The 17,715-nt window shown below is 44.3% G+C and overlaps 2 protein-coding genes across 3 annotated transcripts in view; one reads left to right on the top strand and one right to left on the bottom strand.

Moving 5' to 3' along the window:
* LOC144693617 (alanine--glyoxylate aminotransferase-like) overlaps nucleotides 1-1,813 on the bottom strand; it is a 33,956-nt gene extending 32,143 nt beyond the window's left edge. The window contains exon 1 of the mRNA XM_078563441.1: nucleotides 1,178-1,813. Within this exon, the coding sequence (XP_078419567.1) occupies nucleotides 1,178-1,474 (297 nt within the window). The 5' untranslated portion in view covers nucleotides 1,475-1,813. The remainder of the gene's footprint in view (nucleotides 1-1,177) is intronic.
* cox18 (cytochrome c oxidase assembly factor COX18) overlaps nucleotides 1-17,715 on the top strand; it is a 42,307-nt gene that overhangs the window by 283 nt on the left and 24,309 nt on the right. The window contains exon 2 of one of the 2 annotated variants that reach the window (XM_078563443.1): nucleotides 157-330. The exons of the other annotated variant lie outside the window; for it this stretch is intronic. The gene's annotated coding sequence lies outside the window, so the exon portion shown is untranslated. The remainder of the gene's footprint in view (nucleotides 1-156; nucleotides 331-17,715) is intronic. 2 annotated transcript variants of the gene reach the window in all.

Raw genomic sequence — 17,715 nt, 5'->3', positions numbered from 1 at the left:
CAGAATGGATACCAGACAGATGATACAATGTGGCAATGACGTTGAAGTCATTTGAGAAATAGCCAATGTTTTTTTGGGTACTCTTGCAGTATCAGTTCAAAGGGAACTGAAAGAACTTCTTTGTCTGAATTTTATCACCTGACCCTTTGAATTTAGGATTGAGGCTTCAATAACACTGGGCATCAAAGAGACAAATCATATAGGTTAAACGAAGAAAGCTTGTGCTTGCTGGAAAACAGAAAACAATGAAGATACACAAAGAGTCAACAATTATCTCTAAGAGAAAAGACAGGCTATTGTTTTGGACAGGGCGCTTCAGCTGACCTGCAGGTAAGATTTCTTCCTTGAGTTGAAACAAGGGGTCAGCGGTGGGGGAGGGTGGGGAAGGGGTGGGTGGTGGGGGTTGGTGTAATTTTAACCTAATTCACTGAGAAGAAAACCTGCACGATTGGATAGAATACTAGTCTTACACCCCACCTAATATTCGTCTCCACTGATTGCAGTGGAGAGTAAGACCAGCATAGCATCTAATCCATCAGTTTACCTGTAGTAGGTGGGGGTTTGGAGGTTATTAGTGGAGGTTACTACCAAAATTTCCACCCTCCCCCCACCCCATTCGCTAAATGGCAAGGGGCAAATGCGTAATTCACTGAAGTGATGGCGAGGGAGAAATAAGTGGACAAGGATTGAAACAGTTATCGAGGAAAAAATTGGTCTTGGACGGAAATGAAATAAGGGGGTTATGCCCCCTTCTGATATCCAATTCCATTAATTTTAATGGAATAAAATACAGGCAGGGTATACAACAGGAGTTCCTGTTTCGTACTTACTCTCAAGGAAAATTCCTTTGTGGAGTTGATAGACAACTTTGATATCTTTCGATGCCTGATTTCAAAAAGGTTTCATCAAAAACTCTGGCCCTCATCAACTGCAACACAAACTTTAGCTCTTTTGTTTCAATATACTTACATATATTTTTGAAATAACCCAACTTGTTAGACATTGCACTTTCCTGCATGTTAGCCCCCCACTTACCCTGCTATTCACAAAGACTTACATATCTTTAGCAATTTATCACATTCTCAGGAACACCAAAAGCCTTGCATTGCTTCAAGCGCAAATGTCTCTGAGAAAGAAAAGTGGAGAAGTACGTAAAAATAGAATTAAAGAGGCTTACCTCGAACATTTCGGTGTGCATATGTCCAATCACCTGCTTGCCCCCTGCCTCTTGGACCCGGGAGGAGATATTTGAGGGGCCTGGACCCAGCAGTAGTTTTTTTGGGACAACGAGAGGTTGCAGGAGGGTCTGGGGTGGAGGAACCGTGAGCTCAGCGTTAGCTGACATGCTGTGGCTAAAGGCCCTGCACTGGGAGCCCAACTGCGCCAGGGGAGCAGAGCCTCGTTCAACCTGCGTCAGGAGACCACAGCTTGCCAGACGGGCTAGGAGAGACCTTTGAAGCACGACCCCTGACATTGTTAAACTTTCCACTGCAGCACACTCAGCAATCACCCATACAATTGAGCCTTTGATAATATTCTGGGGGCCTTTTTTTTGTTTGGAAAGGAAAGGTCCACAGCCCCTCGAGCACTGACCAGCCCACCCTGACCTGCCAATCCCAACACACACGTAAAGTTTTAAAAATGTTCAAATCTGCTCTGACCCCCCCAAACCCCACGACCTCTGTTCACTCAAAGAGAGATCTAAGGAAATGGAGCTAGTCAGATCTCCAAGAAAAAGAATCAGCTGCGGTCCTTGTCAATAAATAGCCGGAATTGAAAAAAAACATTTGTATTAATGGTTAATTATTCAAACAAATCCAGTTATACATTGTTAACCAGTAAATTAAACAGACTTATTAGAGAGTCATGGTCTGTGACCCCATTCTGAAGGTTACTGTTTCAAAGTCAGGGATGGGTTAATTTGTCAAAGCTATTTGTATTTTTATAGAATAAATTCAAAGATAACTTGCATGTTTTTCTGCACGTTAAGTGGTCAGGTATTTGCTTATCATGCCGGTCACCAACTGGTAGAAAGAGGCGGTGAGCTGGAGATTGCAACTGACTGGCTACTGAGCGCAGGAGGGGAGTAGGGTCAATGTACTAGAGCCAGCTTCAGAGCGTATATCATCAGCTTAGCAATGCCACAGCAAGTTAATGCTGAAGCCAGAGCAATGAATTGAGTCAATCTTTGGTTTTGCCACTTTTGTAAAGAGCTCACTTTGGAGGCATCTCACCCCTTTAAAACAAAGTTTCTCCTCGTGCTATGTGATAAGAGCACATCATTTGTGTCACAATGCCGCCACATCACTTGCCTGTGTGCTCATCACTCACCAAACCAAGGCAAGCCAGTCAAGTATAAAAGGCTATTAAAAGGGAAAATGCTGTCCTGGGTTGTATGTATAGGAGCACTGATTATAAAAGACTATTGAATATAATTAGCATCTTGTATTTCAGCCGGCCCTTCCTGCCCTGGACTTAATTGGAGCAGATGCGGGAAGGCAGCGGGATCCCCACCCGGCACCCTCTCACCCGATTAAATGTCCTCCCCCGCTTCCAAACTCGCATCAGGGGAAGGCATTACATTCTGCCCAATGCGATTATAAATATAAAAACAAAAAGCTAAAAGCTACTGCGGATGCTGGAAATCCAAAACAAAAACAGAATTACCTGGAAAAACTCAGCAAGTCTGGCAGCATCGGCGGAGAAGAAATCAGTTAACGTTTCGAGCCTTCATGGCCCTTCGGCAGAACTGGAGCATAGATTAGAAGAAGGGAGAAATATAAATTGGTTTAAGGTGGGTGGGAGGAGGGGTGGGAAAAGGGGGGGAAGAGACACATTGAGGGTGTGGTGTGATGATTGTGGAGATGAGCAGGTAATCAAAAGATGTCACAGACAAAAGGGTCAAAGAGGTGTTGAAGGTGGTGGTCTTTGTCTGAGAAAAGTGCTAATTAAGAATGGAAGACAGGATATTCAAAGTACAGCTCTAGTAGGAGTGGGGTGGAAAGACTAAAGGTTTTAGTTTTAGATTTAAAAATAATAGGTGGGGAAAGAAGAATCTATATAAATTATTGAAAAAAAAGCGGGGGGGGGGGAAAGAAACGGGGTGGAGATGGGGGGAGGGGGAGTTTAAGATCTAAAGTTGTTGAATTCAATATTCAGCCCAGAGGGCTGTAAAGTGCCTAGTCGGAAGATGAGGTGCTGTTCGTCCAGTTTGCGTTGGGCTTCACTGGAACAATGCAGCAAGCCAAGGACAGACATGTTGGCAAGAGAACAGGGTGGAGTGTTAAAATGGCAAGCGACAGGGAGGTTTGGGTCTTTCTTGCGGACAGACCGCAGGTGTTCCGCAAAACGGTCGCCCAGTTTGCGTTTGGTCTCTCCAATGTAGAGGAGACCGCATTGGGAGCAACGAATGCAGTAGACTAAGTTAGGGGAAATGCAAGTGAAATGCTGCTTCACTTGAAAGGAGTGTTTGGGCCCTTGGACGGTGAGGAGAGAGGAAGTGAAGGGGCAGGTGTTGCATCTTCTGCGTGGGCATGGGGAGGTGCCATAAGTGGGGGTTGAGGAGTAGGAGGTGATGGAGGAGTGGACCAGGGTGTCCCGGAGGGAACGATCCCTACGGAATGCCGTCAAGGGGGGTGAAGGGAAGATGTGTTTGGTGGTGGCATCATGCTGGAGTTGGTGGAAATGGCGGAGGATGATCCTTTGAATGCGGAGGCTGGTGGGGTGATAAGTGAGGACAAGGGGGACCCTATCATGTTTCTGGGAAGGAGGAGAAGGCGTGAGGGAGGATGCGCGGGATATGGGCCGGACACGGTTGAGGGCCCTGTCAACGACCGTGGATGGAAAACCTCGGTTAAGGAAGAAGGAGGACATGTCAGAGGAGCTGTTTTTGAAGGTAGCGTCATCAGAACAGATGCGACGGAGGCGAAGGAACTGAGAGAATGGGATGGAGTCTTTACAGGAAGCGGGGTGTGAGGAGCTGTAGTCGAGGTAGCTGTGGGAGTCGGTAGGCTTGTAATGGATATTGGTGGACAGTCTATCATCAGAAATTGAGACAGAGAGGTCAAGGAAGGGAAGAGAAGTGCCAGAGATGGACCATGTGAAGATGATTATAAATACTTGTCTTTGTAAAAGTTTCCCAGTTATTTCAGTGGCCCATGTTTGTATCTAAGACTTCTGTCAGCTAGTTAGAAAGCAGAGATAAATAATCATACTGATGAAACCTGTAATCACACACTTTACTGGTAAACACACTTTAGCTCAAGGCTAGGGACAGCATTGCAGCAACACATGAGCTTGCTGCAGTAGGTATTTGATATCTAATCTATAAGGCAATTGCCACACACTTTCAAAACAATCCATCATTGACTCCTTATTACATTACATGCATTAGATACCTAACAAGGCTTAGGTTGAATATGAATGTTCAAAATTGATCTAAGGAATATCATCCTATTCCTACCTATCTAGTTGTAGCCAATCATCTGCAATGGTCTCTCTTCTTGTTCCCACATCATTACCTCCAGAACTACCAAGAAACCAAGATTAGTTCCTTCTAATCTACTTGCTGACCTTCGACAACATCATTTGAAAACACCTCGCCAGATTCCACATCTATGCTTGTCAACAACTAGCACTGTCTCGCCACCACCTCTTTCAGCCCCTCCACTGTTCCTGATTTGTTACAATGCTTGTCCGATGTCCAGTACAGTATAAGTTATAGAAACTTCCTCCAACTAAATATTGGGAAGTTCGAAGCCATCGCCTTCGGTACTTGCCACAAACTCCGTTCCCTAGCCACAGACTTCATGTTGTATTTAACCTGATATGTCCGTCCACAGAGCTGTTTCCACGGCAAGACTTTCACCTCCATAACACTGCCTATCTTCCTCAGCTCATCTGCTGCTGAAACCCTCATCCATGCCGTCCTTATCCATATACCTGACTGTTCCAATTCCCTCCTGGCCGGCCACCCATGTTAACTTTCAATAACCATGAGTCCATCCAAAATTCTGTTGCTCATACCATCCATAGACCAAGCACCCATCAGCATGGTGCTTGCTAATTTACATTAGCTCCCAGCTCAGCAACACTTCAATTTTAAAATGCTCATCTTTGTTTTCAAATCCCTCTGTGGCCTCGCCCTTTGCTATTTCTGTGACGTTCACCAGCCTTGTAGCCGTCCAAGATCTCTGTGTTCCTCAAGTTTTGTTCCTTTGTGCATCCCTGATTTTGATTGCTGCTTAGGCCCTCTGCTCTACAACTTCCTCCCTAAACCTATCTACCCCTTTCATTGTCTTCATGCTGCTTCTTAAAAAAACCTAACTCATTGATAAAGCTTTTGGTCATCTGCCCAAATATCTCCTTATGTGGGTCAGTGTCAAACTTTATTTGGTAACTCTCCTGTGAAGTGCCTTGGGATTGTTTTATTACATTAAGGGTGCTTTATAAATGCAAATTGTTGTTGCTGTGAAGCTGTGTTGAATTATCCATTAGTCTGCCAATGAGCAACTCTTTTTGTGCTTCCTGAGGGCCCTCACTGGGTAAGAACTAGTCGTCTCTGGGTAAGAAATAGTCATCTCTGGGTAAGCAGGCAAACATTGACCTTTTGTTCTTTCATAGCATGAGACAGGTGCTGCAATAGTCTGTGAATCCAACTTTAATGTTTACAGTGACTGTTGTATGCCAGTATGGGGCTGGCAGATGCTCTCATGGCTCTGATGACGATCAAACATGTCATTTTCCTCGTTACAAGTGCCAAGAGACCAGCTCCACATTTGCAGCATTTACTTTTAGCCTCCCAGCACTCACACTTCTTTTATTTCTCCCTCATGGATTGATGGAAGCACTCATACTGCGCAAAGTGAAACAACTGACCCTAGATGCTATGAATCTTGTACAATTGTTTGTTCATAGAATCGTACAGCACAGAAAGAGGCCATTCAGCCCATCATCTTTATGTCAGCTATTTGAAAGAGTTATCCAATTAGGTCCACTCCCCTGTTCTTTCCTCATAGCCCTGCAAATGTTTTCTCTTCAAGTCTACATCCAATTTTGTTCTGAAAGTTACTATTGAATCTGTTTCCAAAATCCTTTCAGGCAGTGCATTCCAGATCACAATAACTCACTGCATTAAAAAATCTAATTTCCCTCCTAGACTTTTTGCCAATTAACTGAAATCTGTGGTCTCCGATTACCAAGTCTCCTGCTGATGGAAAAAAGTTTCTCCCTATCTATTAGGAATATAGGAAAGAGAAGCAGAAGTAGACCATTGAGCCCCTCGAGCCTTCTCCACCATTCAACTAGATCATGGCTGATTTACCTCAATGTCATTTTCCTGGAATATCCCCGTATCCCTGCTGTCTTTACTAGCTGGAAATCTATCGATCTCTGTCTTGAACATACTCAATGCCGGAGTCTCCACAGCCCTCTGGGGAGGAGAATTTCAAAGATTCACCACCCTCTGAGTGAAGAAACTCCTCCTCATTTCAGTCCTAAATGGCCTGACCCTTATCCTGAGACTGTGTTCCCTGGTTCTGGACCCCCTAGCCAGCGGAAACATCCTGTCTGCCTCTCGAGGCCTGTAAGTATTTTGTACGATTCAATGAGATCAGCTCTTCTAAACTCTACAGAATACAGGCCCTGTCTCCTCAATCTCTCCTCACGGGACAATCCCGCCATTCTATTCCATTAGAATCCCTCATAAATTTGAACACCTCTCTGAAATCTCCCTTAACCTTCTCTGGTGTAAGGAGAAAGTTCCTAAATCCTCTTGTTTCTTCACATAAAATTGAAGTGCTTCATCACAGGTATCATCCCAGTAAATCTGATCTGTACTCTGTCAAGGCTTTGATATCCTTTCTAAAGTTTGGTGCACAGAAATGCGCAAAATGTTCCAGCAGAATTCTAACTAGTGACTCATAAAGATTCACCATAACTTCCTTGCCTTTGTACTTTCTGCCTCTTCTAAAACCGTTTTGTCTGCAATTCAAAGTTCCAGTTTTCATGCAATCACATCCAGTCATAAATAAATTCTGCTGGACTGGGTTTTATCAGGGATGGGTGGCATCAGGTTGAGGCTCAGTCTGCCAATTCCCCCCCGCCCGCAATTTCAGTTAAGTATTTAAATGCCCATTCAACCCTGATTATACACTAACTCCTGTATTCCATTCCTTTAATCCATTTTTCAAATCCTAATTGTTGTTCAGAAGACTGTTTACCAACTATTTGGTTTATGCACTCCCAGTGTTATCTGTGTAAATAAGGAAGATAAGAGTTCATGTGATGAGTAACTGGGATCTTACGCACTGTACTGAAATGCAGAGTGAAGTGTTTAAACACGAAGGGTCATTTGTGTACATACCATCTCCCTATCTTAAAAATCTTAAGAGGTGGGCTAACTTTAACCTCACTCCATTGAGGTAGGTATGGGGTGTTTGAGGTGTAAAAGTTCAGTTGGCTGTACTTACCAACTCGATGCTGCTCCAGCCCCACATTATTTTAACATCGCAGACTTTCCAGCCAGTTAGGACAGGCGGGAATCTTGTGAATCTCATTCAAATCGGGTGTCACGGACACTTTAAAAAGCATTGAAAGACAAATCACACGAGCCCTTGTCAGCCCTGACAATTCACCTGGGAGAATAGAAGTTTGGAGTCACAAGTTTGCTGCCCTCCACCAGCCGTGCCCTTTGGAGGGAGGCATCCACGTCCCTCACTCCCTTCATCTCTGCCTCTGACTGCAGCCGATGGCAAATGGCACAGAATGAATGGCAGCTCCATACATTGCTGGGATCTCGATGTTATGAACAAGCGGAACTGAGGAACAAGCCTGCCGCAATGCAGGATTACTATAGAGAGGAGAACACAAGTCAGCATCTTTGACATCCGGTTGCTTCATAATTATTAGGGTGTCCTTTTAGTCGGCCACATGTGCTGACCTTGAACTCCACCCACCCCTCCTCCCACCTTGAGGGATCTCACTGACTAACTGTGTGGTCAAAGTCAGTTTGGAAAAAAGATACGCGTCACCTCAAACTCACTCCACCACCTTCTACCCTCCCCCTGCCACCCACCAACACTCCCCCCGATCACCATAGACCCACCCAATAGCACCATTCCTCTCCCCATTGTAACCCTTAAACCTCCCCGTTACCCAGGACCCTATCATGATCCACCTCTATATGCTTTCCCTTCCCTCAGAGCTGACACCCGTACCCTTCCCATGCCCACTCTGACCATGCCCCCCCCCAATTATCCGAGCCACCAGTCTTGACCCCTCCATACCCATCCAATGAGACCTTCTTCTACAGACTCTCACCCTGGACCTGCCACCCTACCACATCCCACTCCCCCGTGACTGTTCACACCTATCATTAGTACCCTGAGTGCTACCCCCACGGCCCCGCCATTGACACCACCGACCCTGCCTCCCCTTCCTTGGACGCTCTCACACATCCCCCTGCCCCAGACATTCTTCCCCCTCCTTCCCCTGATATTGCCTCCCACTTCCCCAGGCACTCTCCACATCATTCCCCTGTAAGCCTGCACACCCCCATTTGCCTTCACTCCACCCTTCCACCCTCCCCTACCCACCACTTCCAGCCTTCGCCTGCCTCCCAAGTCAAGCCTTGGTGCAGTGCTCTCTAACAGCACTCGATATGAGTGAAGTTATGCGAGGTACCCAAGAAGGAGAAGGCAACATCTACGGACATCAAATTCATGGAAGAGGTGAAGCTCCCCAAGTGCACACCACTTATATACGTAAAGCTGAACATTCTAAATTCCTGTTGGTGGGGGGCTTGATTTGGAGAGGGAGCTTATATCATAACTGCGCACCATAACATAGGTCTTACGATCTAACTAGGGTTTGATTTTAACTATGGGAAATGGGAGTACCACCTTGCTGAGTGAACCCTTGTCAGATTAATTGGTTCAGAGTCAACCAACTGTGGAATTTGAGGAGTTCAGAGGCTGCAGGTACTCAGACCTCTGGCATTTGTGTGTTACATTTTGTGCTGTCAGAGTGAACTGTGACTTTGGAACTTGCTTATTTGTGATATTTCAGCCCATTACTTCCAGTGTATCTAGGGGGTACTCCAAAAATGTGCAGGGAAAAGCCCCCACTCCCAGAAATCCCCAGGTAAGGATTGCAAGGCAATTGCCTGGGAAATTCAAGCTTCTGATGGGTATTTGCCTTGCACTAGGAACCATCTGATAATGCGATTTAAATCACAAACTTCGGAAGGTTCCAACAGAGTTATAGTGGTAGTTACCCAGAAAAAGTTAGAAGTAAAACCATTTCTAGCTTCTGGGTAACAATAGCACTGACTCACTCCAAACCCCCATGGGACCATCCCCACCCCCAGACCCCTCACAGGTCACAGGACTCCCCCCCCACCTCCAACTTCTACCCCTCCACTAGACTCTCCCCACCACCCCGGGTGCCCCCAATGCCCCACAGGGCCCCCAACTACACCCCACTCCCCGATTGCATTACCCAACCCTCGACTACATCCACACTACCAGCTGCCCTCCCTACCCCCCCGACTACACCCCCACCCTCCAACTGCCCTCCCCATACCCTGACCTCCCCACTGACCACTTCCCCAACGAAACACTCCCCCGCTGATGACCCAACCCTCATTTACTGAACACCACCCCCCACTGACCACCCTACCCCCCCCACCACTGACACCCCACCATTGTCCACCAGTGCCTCCACTGTCCACCACCTCTCCCACAGACCCCTTTCCCCACTGACCACCTGACCCACCCCACTGACTATCAATGCTCACTGACCACCCAACCCACCCCAACTGACCACCCCCACACAGACCACCCCCACCACTCCCCTCTCCAATCCTGCCCACTTACTGTATAAACTTCCCTTCCCACTGGCTGCTCAAAGTGGCTGGACCTTTAAACTTACAGCAGCTAGTGCCAAAAAAAGGGGCATTTCCTCCTTACCTCCAACACTGCAGCTTTGGACAGATTCATGGGAATCCACTGCGCTACACAGATCTCCCCTGACCTGAGTCGATAGGTCAGCTGAGTTATGAGCGAGTGGATTTTCAGGTAAGGAACTATGAGCAGAGTGGCAATCCAACTCAATTACCACTGCACCGGAAGTTATGGTCCTTCATTTTGGTCAGTTGCACTCAATAAACAGGGAAACCTTAGGATAGGTGATACTCTTGCTACAATATACTCAGTGGAGGAGGAGGAAGAGGCAACAACAATAGCAGCAGCTGAACCCTGAGCCGTATTCTCACAACTGTGACTTCTCCTGCATGTTTAAGGGCTTACCCCACCCTATAGGCTCAAGGTGGCCTTTCTGGAAATGTCTGGGAAGTAGTGCTTGAGGAGGCTGTGCTTCTGGAGGCATGCTGTTTCTGACCTTTACTTGAAGGCCTTCCATGTCAAAGGACATGCAGTGCCAGTGGCTCAAAAAGTGATAGTGGCTCTGACGTTTTTCAGGATCATTTCAGGATGCTACTGTGCACATCTCCCGCATCTCACAGCTGGAAGTACTTAAAAGAAACTTTACATTTTTATAGCACCTTTCACAATCTCAGGGCATCCCAAAGTGCTTTACAGCAAATTAAATCCTTTTGAAGTGTAGTATCGTAATGTAGAAATCACGGCAGTCAATTTGCACACAGCAAACTCTCACAAATGTGACAATGACCTGATAATATATTTCTCAGTTATATTGAGTAATGGATAAATATTGGATAAGACGCCATCTTCTCTGAAATAGCACCATGGAATCTTATACATCCGCTCGCGAGAGCTGATGGGTCCTTGGTTTAACATTTCATCTGAAAGATGACACTTCCAACAGAGCAGCACTATCAGTACTGCACCGGACTGTAAACCTTCACTTTTGTGCTGAGGTCTCTGGAGTGGGACTTGAATCGAGAACTTTCTGGCTCAGAGGTGAGAGTGTTTCCAACTGTGTCATGTCTGACATCAAGGAAGTGACCACTGCTTTATTTGCGAGGGTGTACCCATTGATGACAATAGTCAAAAGGAAACAGCATTGCAGTTCGGGGCAATGGCTGACTTCCCCTGATTGCAAGGTGTTATTCACGGTATTCATGTTGCCATTAGGGCTTCCTAGGAGCAGCAAGGGCACTTTGTCACCCACAGGGTGTTTCAATTTCTCAATGTGCAGCTTGGTGTGATCGCCACGACAAGATCCTGCAAGACTGTGCCTGACCCCAAGGGGCCGTGACACATTTATCTCCCAACAATCAGACATCGAACCATCTTTCCAACCTGCCAGGGATGTTCAAGGATGCGGAGAAGGGTTTGAATTAATTTAACAGAAAGTGGACACCAGGCTGAAAGAGTAAGGAGGAGAAACATGGTGCACAGAGGGCTGAGAAGGACAAAGCACCAGAGTAAAGAATAGTTCAAAATGTGAGGGAATAGACAGTGAGTAAAAACGAGACAGTCATATTGAGTTTGGAGAGCAAGTACAGCATGTAAATGAGGCTGGTGAACTGCACGCACAAATTGCCACAGAGGATTAGAATATAGTGGCAATAGCAGAGACCTAGCTCGAAGAAGGGGAGGATTGGGAGCTTAGCTAATGGTTATAGCCACTAATCTATTCTTGTACTCTCGTTTTGCCCCTCATTCTTTTATTTTAGATTTTCTCAGAAGTTACTATATTCAGCTTGGTTCTAACTGTATTATAGACCTTACATTCATTATAAACCTCCTTTCTCTGTCTTATTTTAGTCTCTATGTCTTTTGTCATCCAGGATGGTCAAACTTTAGATGCCCTTCCTTTCTTCCTCATGGGGATGTGTCTACTCTGTACCCGAACTATCTGCTCCCATTGTTCAATTACTGTTTTGTCTACCAATTTTTAATTCCAGTCAACCTGGGCCAGACCCTTTTTCAACTCACTTAAAGTTAACCCTCTTCCAGTTAAGTGTTTTTTTGCTTGTTTATTCCTAGTACTTTTCGTAACTATTCTAAACCTGATGATATGATCAGTTCTCCAAATGTTCCCCCACTGAAACATGCTGATGAGGAAGAGTTGGATGAAGGTGAGAAGCAGAGGAAGGAGAGTCACTTCAGTACCTTGCCACCAGAGAGGCAAGACTTGTTTTAATACCCCAGTAGCTCAGCTGAACACCTCAGTTCTTTCCTTTCAAATCTTCATCATTCCTCTTTGCAGTCAGTTTGCAGATAATATAAATATAAAGAATTGTGTGTTAGGACTGTGAAAGAAAGTATACTACACCTAGCATATCTTGATGTGGTGGGGGAATGGGTCAATTAAGCAAATGATTTTACTTAAACAAATACAGTGCTATGCAAGCAGATATGGTCAGCGCTAAGTAAACTATGCCTTACAGGCAAAAGACCCAAGTCTGTGGAGAAATAAAAATATCTTGCTGATGAAGTTCATCACTAAACGTTGCGCCACAGGTTAGCAAGACTACAAATAAAAGCACACCAAAAGCACTAGGTTTTATTTCTAGAGGGTTAGAATTGAAAAGTAAGGAAGTTATACCAAACCCATATTGAACACTGGTTAGCCCACAATCAGAGTACTGCATGCAGTTCTGGTCACCATATTATAAAAAGGAAATAGAGGCATTGCAGAGGGTACAAAGAAAATTTACAAGGAGGATGCCAGAAATGGTAGATATACGTCTTGGGAAAAGATTAACAGGCTGGGTCTTGTTTCTGTTGAAAAAAGAAGGCTGAGGGATGACCTAACAGAGGTCTATAAAATTCTGAAAGGTTTTGATAGAGTGATTACAGAAATAATGTTTCCTTTTGTGGGTGTCTCAGTTGCATCATATGTCTGTAAAACTTAGTAAGACGAATGCTTCACTTTTAAAACGCAACCTGGAATAATGGACAATTACCTTGCCAAAATGGACTCCAGAGGGTCAGGTGACTTCTTTTGTGGTTTCTGTACAGACAAGGACAGACACATCTGAGCAAGCCTTTGGAATGTCATTAAAATGTAAATGTCCTTTTGGAAGACCTTCCATTGAAGAGATTTAAAGTAACAATGACTGCTAAACTTGCTGACCCCCAAGAAGTTGGAATTACAAATGAAGACATTTCGAAGGCTATTCATGGCTGGAATATTGATGGCTTGTCAAACATCTCCCATTGTGTGGCATATCATTTAGCCATCAACCCATTGTGTGGACAATGGAGAACATCGATACTGCTGTCACATAACAGAAACTGGCTTGTGATAGAGACTATCTGGAAGTACCTTATTAATCCACAAGGACAGCCCAGTGGGTAAGCCTGGGACCAACACCCACAGAGTAAGAGATCTAGCCCAGAAAAAGGAATGAACCCTGTCTTGAAAATAAAATCATCTCATGCATTGAAGTGAGACTAATTTGTTTCACCTACTGAAATATATCTTCACTCCAGGAGTTAGACCACAATTTCAGCTGGAAAAACCAGAAACTTCCAACCTCCATTGTCTTCAATGAACTGAGAGAGAATCCTTCAGGCCTGTAATGTTTCATCTTGAGTACTGATAATTGAAGTGGCCTTTTGTTTTTACCCTTTAAGTAATCTAGGTGCATGTTAAATCTTTAGAAATGATCCTTTATTTTGTGCGTGTGTGTCTTTGTGAATGACGAATGGATGTTTGTTGCGTGCTTTTTTGAGTGTTGTGAAAAATAAATGTTTATCCTTTCTTTTGATGTAAACTTACAGGAAAGCCCATTTTGTGTCTGTTCTTTAAGTCACAACACCGAAGGGGTTAAATCACTCCTTCTCTAAAATACAGGTACATCTTGTTGCAGTTAATCGAGAGGTGGGAAAAAGGAAATATTATCTCACATCTCGCCCCTGACCATAACATGGAGAAGAGCATAACCAGAGGCCATCAATATAAGATAGTCACCAAGAAATCCAAAATGGAATTCAGAAGAAACTTCTTTACCCAAAGGGTGGTGATAATGTGGAACTCACTGCCACAGGGAGTGGTGGAAGTGAATAGTATAGATGCATTTAAGGGGAAGTTAGATAGGCATTTGAGGGAGAAGGAAGTACAGGGTTACAATGAAAGATTTAGATGCGGAGATGGAAGGAGTCTCGAGTGCAGCATAAACAACAGCATGGACTGTTTGGGCCAAATGGCCTGTTTCTGCACTGCATATTCTACATAATGATCTAAAGGCTCACAACCAAAGCCATGAAGTTATATCAAAAGCAGATAGGAAACTGACTTGCATTCACAGGACTATTCAATATAAGGCAAACTTACAATTGTGTTCCTCTACAAGATCATTTCTAGGGCTCCATTTAGAATACTACATCCAATTTTGTTCCCTTCACATGGTGGATGATATTTAATTTAAGCTTGGGGGAAAAACTCAGGGTCGGGGTGGGGGGGGGGGGGGCACAAAATCAATGCCTCGTTTAAGATATCTCAGCTACCCAGATAGGCTTAAAAAGCCATCTTCATTTGGATCTGCATAGATTCAAGATTTGATTGAAGTTTATGACAAAAATGAAGTGACTCAAGCAATTTATTTCAATTAGATAGGTTGTGAAGTACCACAGGTTAATGCTTATAAGTTATTCACGGGTAGGACTAAATTAGATGTCAAGAAAATTATTATTTTCCCTTAGAACAGTAGAGCTTTGGAACAAGTTACCAACTAATACAATGAGTTTTGATTTGCTCAAAAAAGAATGGCACCGGTTCCTGACTAGTGAAGGGATCAAGTGATAGAAGAGGTAAGTGCTAATATCATCTAAGTCATGAAAATGTGATCTCCTGGACTAGATTTAATCACCATTTAAACTTTGGGGGTTGAAGAAGAATATTATTTCCCTAATGTTTGGTTTTTTTCACTTTTCACTGAAGATTACAAGGCTCCTAGTGGGTAGGGAGTGTCTAATTGTGATGCATAATGCATTAGACAGTATGGGTCAGGCTTGGTGGACCAGCTGGTCTTTTTCTGCCCGCTGGTGTGTTTTGCAACCCAAATACATTTCTGGTTAGATTAATAGGTTTTGCCTTTAAGTGGATTGTTGTCAGATTGGGTGCTTTTTATGATAGCTCACTTCCTGGGATTGCTGGGACACAATGCACTCCCAAATTAGTATAGTATGTTGCTAGTGCTAATTCCTGCTACGATGTATATTCCATCAGTATGATTTTATTAGCATTATATTTTTTTGTTAAATTAGCAAACTGATACCTAATGCATTTGTGGGACGTTACTGTCAGTTTGTATAAGGTGTCAACTTGTTTTAGTAGTACTTGCTTCTGAGTCAGGTTCTCAGTTAAAGCCCAACTCTAGGCTGACATCTCAAACCATGGAGGGCTGAACTGTTGGAGATGCTACCTTCCAATGATGGAAGAGCTTCTCCACAGTAGGTGATAGCCTGCTTATTTAAATAGAATAATGAATATTTCCTTGGAGGTCAAAGGGGGTGAATAATTACCCGCTAACCATCATTCCCATAATATTGCCAATGGTGTTTTTATCCCCATGTGGAGTTACAGAGGGGCATGAGGTCATTCAGCCACATTGGGTCTTTTCCATTAATCAATCAGATTATGGTAGGTATGTATCTTAAATCCTTTAATCCACCTTGGCCCCATAACCCTTAATATCTTTGTTGAAAATTTCAATTGATACCCAGTGTCGACAGCTCTTTGGAGAAGAGAGTTCTATATTTCCAATAACACATTGTGTAATTGGTTCCTGACATAAACCTGAAAGGCCGAGCTTAAATTTTAAAAGTTATGCCCTTTGTTTGGGAATGTCCCACCAGAGGAAATAGTTTCTCTCTATCTACTCTACCAAATCCTTTAATCGCCTTAAACATCTAAATTAGATCACCATTTAAACTTCTACCCTCAATAGAATACAAGTCGAGTCTATGCAACCTGCCCTCACAATTTAATCCTTTTAGGTTCAGTATCATTTTGGTGTGAGTTCACCATGCCCCATCCAAGGCCAATCTATCTTCCTTGAGGTACAGTGCCAGAACTGAATCCAGATGGGGTTCAGCAAAGACCACTGTACAACTGTAACATAATTTCCATCCCATTGTATTCCAGCCCTCCTGAGATGATTGCCAACGTTTCACTGGTGTTTTCAATTAATTGTTTGTACCTGATGACTATGTTTTAGAGATTTGTGTACATGAACATTTAAATATTTGCACAGTTCCAACCTTCTCGGCATTTAGAAAATACTCATAATTTTTAGGACCAAAGCAGATGACCTCACTCTTCCATATTAAGCTCCATCGTGATAGCTTTGCCACTCACTTGATCTATCTGTTTACTTTTGCAACTTTCTACTCCTGTCTACAATATTTGCAATGCCACCTAACTTAGGCCCAGATTTTCGGCACAATGGAGAGCCTCTCTGTTGTGGTGAAGATCCCAGAAATGGCCAAATTTTCTAATACCTTCTCCAAACCTTGCATTTCCCATCTTCGCAAGGGGGGGACTGGAGTTGGGCCGAGGTTCACACATGCGAGAATTGCGGAGGCAGCTGCACATTTAAATCACCAGCTGTCTCCACTGATTTCCGATTTTTGAACCCTAGCTGCGTGAATCCCAGAGTGCGCAGAGCAGACCAGGTAAGGGGAGGTATGAACTTGGTGGATTCTTTGGATAGTTAGGGTACCCCTTTGGAGATGTACAGTGTTCCTTTGGAAAGGGTCCCCGCACACATTCGGGAGAGGTAAGGCACCGTTTGGGATTGTTGGAATTAAACATGATGATGCATTTTTTACACACAAACTCATTGGAACTGTCCAGCTGTCAAGGAACTGTCCAGCTATTCAAGTGTCAAAGCTGTCCATGGAGTATCCAAGGATACTAGGTGAGTTGGCATGGAGGGGGTAAGGTCAAAGGGTGGTATGTGGAGGGCATGAGTTGACATGAGTTGGCAGTAAATTGGAATTAGGGTATAAGGGGCCATGGGGGTGGTTAGAGAGGCATGGGTTGGCATGGGGTATGAATGCCATGGGGGTTTGAGGAGCATGAGTTGTCATAGGTTGGCATGGGTGGGCCAGAGGGAGTGTGTGGTAGGGGTTGAGGTGAGAGGGCTGGAGTGGTATTTTTGTTTAATTTTTTAAAATTTAAACACAGTGTCAGAGTATAGAGGCAGGCCTTGCACCCAGTCCACCTCTGCACCCAGCAGACTGTGGATTTGTTCTGGATTTGCCCTTCCCAACTCCTATTTTAACCCACCACCCCCAACTGAAAATCTGAGCCACGGGCGGACACTTTTAAAGGTCGGGTTCATCGAGGCACAAAATCTCCTGACACTGCGCACCCGATGGGTGGGATGAAAATCTGGGCCTTTTTGTCATCGGCACACTTAAGATACTTGCTTTTCCATTCCTTCATCCAAGTCTTTTGTGACTATAGTTTAAAATTGACGTCTCAGTACAGGTCATCGGAAGACAACTGCTAATTACATCCTGCCAATATGAGTACATACCTGCTTTCTCTACTCTGTCTCTTACCTCCTAACCAATTTACTATCGAAGCCAATAAGTTGCCTTCAATTCCATTTTCTCAGGCTCTTGCAAGGGTCCTTATGTAAGTCCTTATAAATGGCATCCATTGATACTCCATTATGTACCATGCTTGTGACCTGCTCAAAAAATTCAACTATGTTTGTTAGATGTGACTTGCATTTTACACATCCATGTTGGCACTCCCTTGACAGCTCAT

This window comes from Cetorhinus maximus, chromosome 19 (assembly GCF_964194155.1).
Source record: "Cetorhinus maximus chromosome 19, sCetMax3.hap1.1, whole genome shotgun sequence".
NCBI lineage: Eukaryota > Metazoa > Chordata > Chondrichthyes > Lamniformes > Cetorhinidae > Cetorhinus > Cetorhinus maximus.
This window is presented reverse-complemented; position numbering and strand designations above follow the sequence as displayed.